General features: G+C 51.8%; 1 protein-coding gene across 1 annotated transcript in view; it reads left to right on the top strand.

The window, feature by feature from the left end:
• Positions 1–852, top strand: part of LOC106808008 (THO complex subunit 2-like) — a 31,483-nt gene that overhangs the window by 12,916 nt on the left and 17,715 nt on the right. Inside the window, exon 7 of the mRNA XM_014810548.1 lies at positions 129–286. Coding sequence (XP_014666034.1) covers positions 129–286 — 158 coding nt within the window. The remainder of the gene's footprint in view (positions 1–128; positions 287–852) is intronic.

Below are 852 nucleotides of genomic sequence, written 5' to 3' on the forward strand. Positions count from 1 at the left end.
ACGCACGCACGCGCATACACAGTTTACACACACACACACACACCAACAGCAATCACTGCTTTGTCCTCTTATCTGCTTCGTTTTTCGTATCGTTCTAGCAGTAAATGAGGTTTGTCGTCATCTTTCAGGCACGACGAAGAATGAGATGATCACGCAGTTCCTGCAGCTGTGTGTCTTCCCCCGCTGCTGCTTCACGGCCAACGACGCGCTCTACTGCGCCAAGTTCATGCACACCATCCACATCCTCAAGACACCAAACTTCTCCACTCTCATCTGCTACGATCGGGTGCGTTCCCTGCTGCTGCAGCTGCTCTCTTGTTTTACGCTCTTCTGTGAGGAGTGCATGACGCCATTTGCAAAAGATTTGCTACGTGCGGAGTAGTGTTGCGTATTTGTTGCGTCAAACGCTGGGGGTAGAACTAGTCCAGCCTGCTAGTTGACAACAGGGATGTTATTGCACTCATGGGGTGTACTGTTCCTGTGCCCTGCCCATATGCCCTGCCCATGTGGTGTGACAGATTTTTACATTTACTTGCCGACGTGTTGTATATATTATTGTCTACATTGTTCGCTCTAGTGGCGCCACCGTGAATGATTCGCTCTGGTGGCGCCACCGTGAATGATTCGCTCTGGTGGCGCCACCGTGAATGATTCGCTCTGGTGGCGTCACCGTGAATGATTCGCTCTGGTGACGTCACCGTGAATGATTCGCTCTGGTGGCGCCACCGTGAATGATTCGCTCTGGTGACGTCACCGTGAATGATTCGCTCTGGTGACGTCACCGTGAATGATTTGCTCTGGTGACGTCACCGTGAATGATTCGCTCTGGTGACGTCACCGTGAATGATTTGC

This window comes from Priapulus caudatus, unplaced genomic scaffold (genome assembly GCF_000485595.1).
Source record: "Priapulus caudatus unplaced genomic scaffold, Priapulus_caudatus-5.0.1 Scaffold248, whole genome shotgun sequence".
Classification (NCBI taxonomy): domain Eukaryota; kingdom Metazoa; phylum Priapulida; class Priapulimorpha; order Priapulimorphida; family Priapulidae; genus Priapulus; species Priapulus caudatus.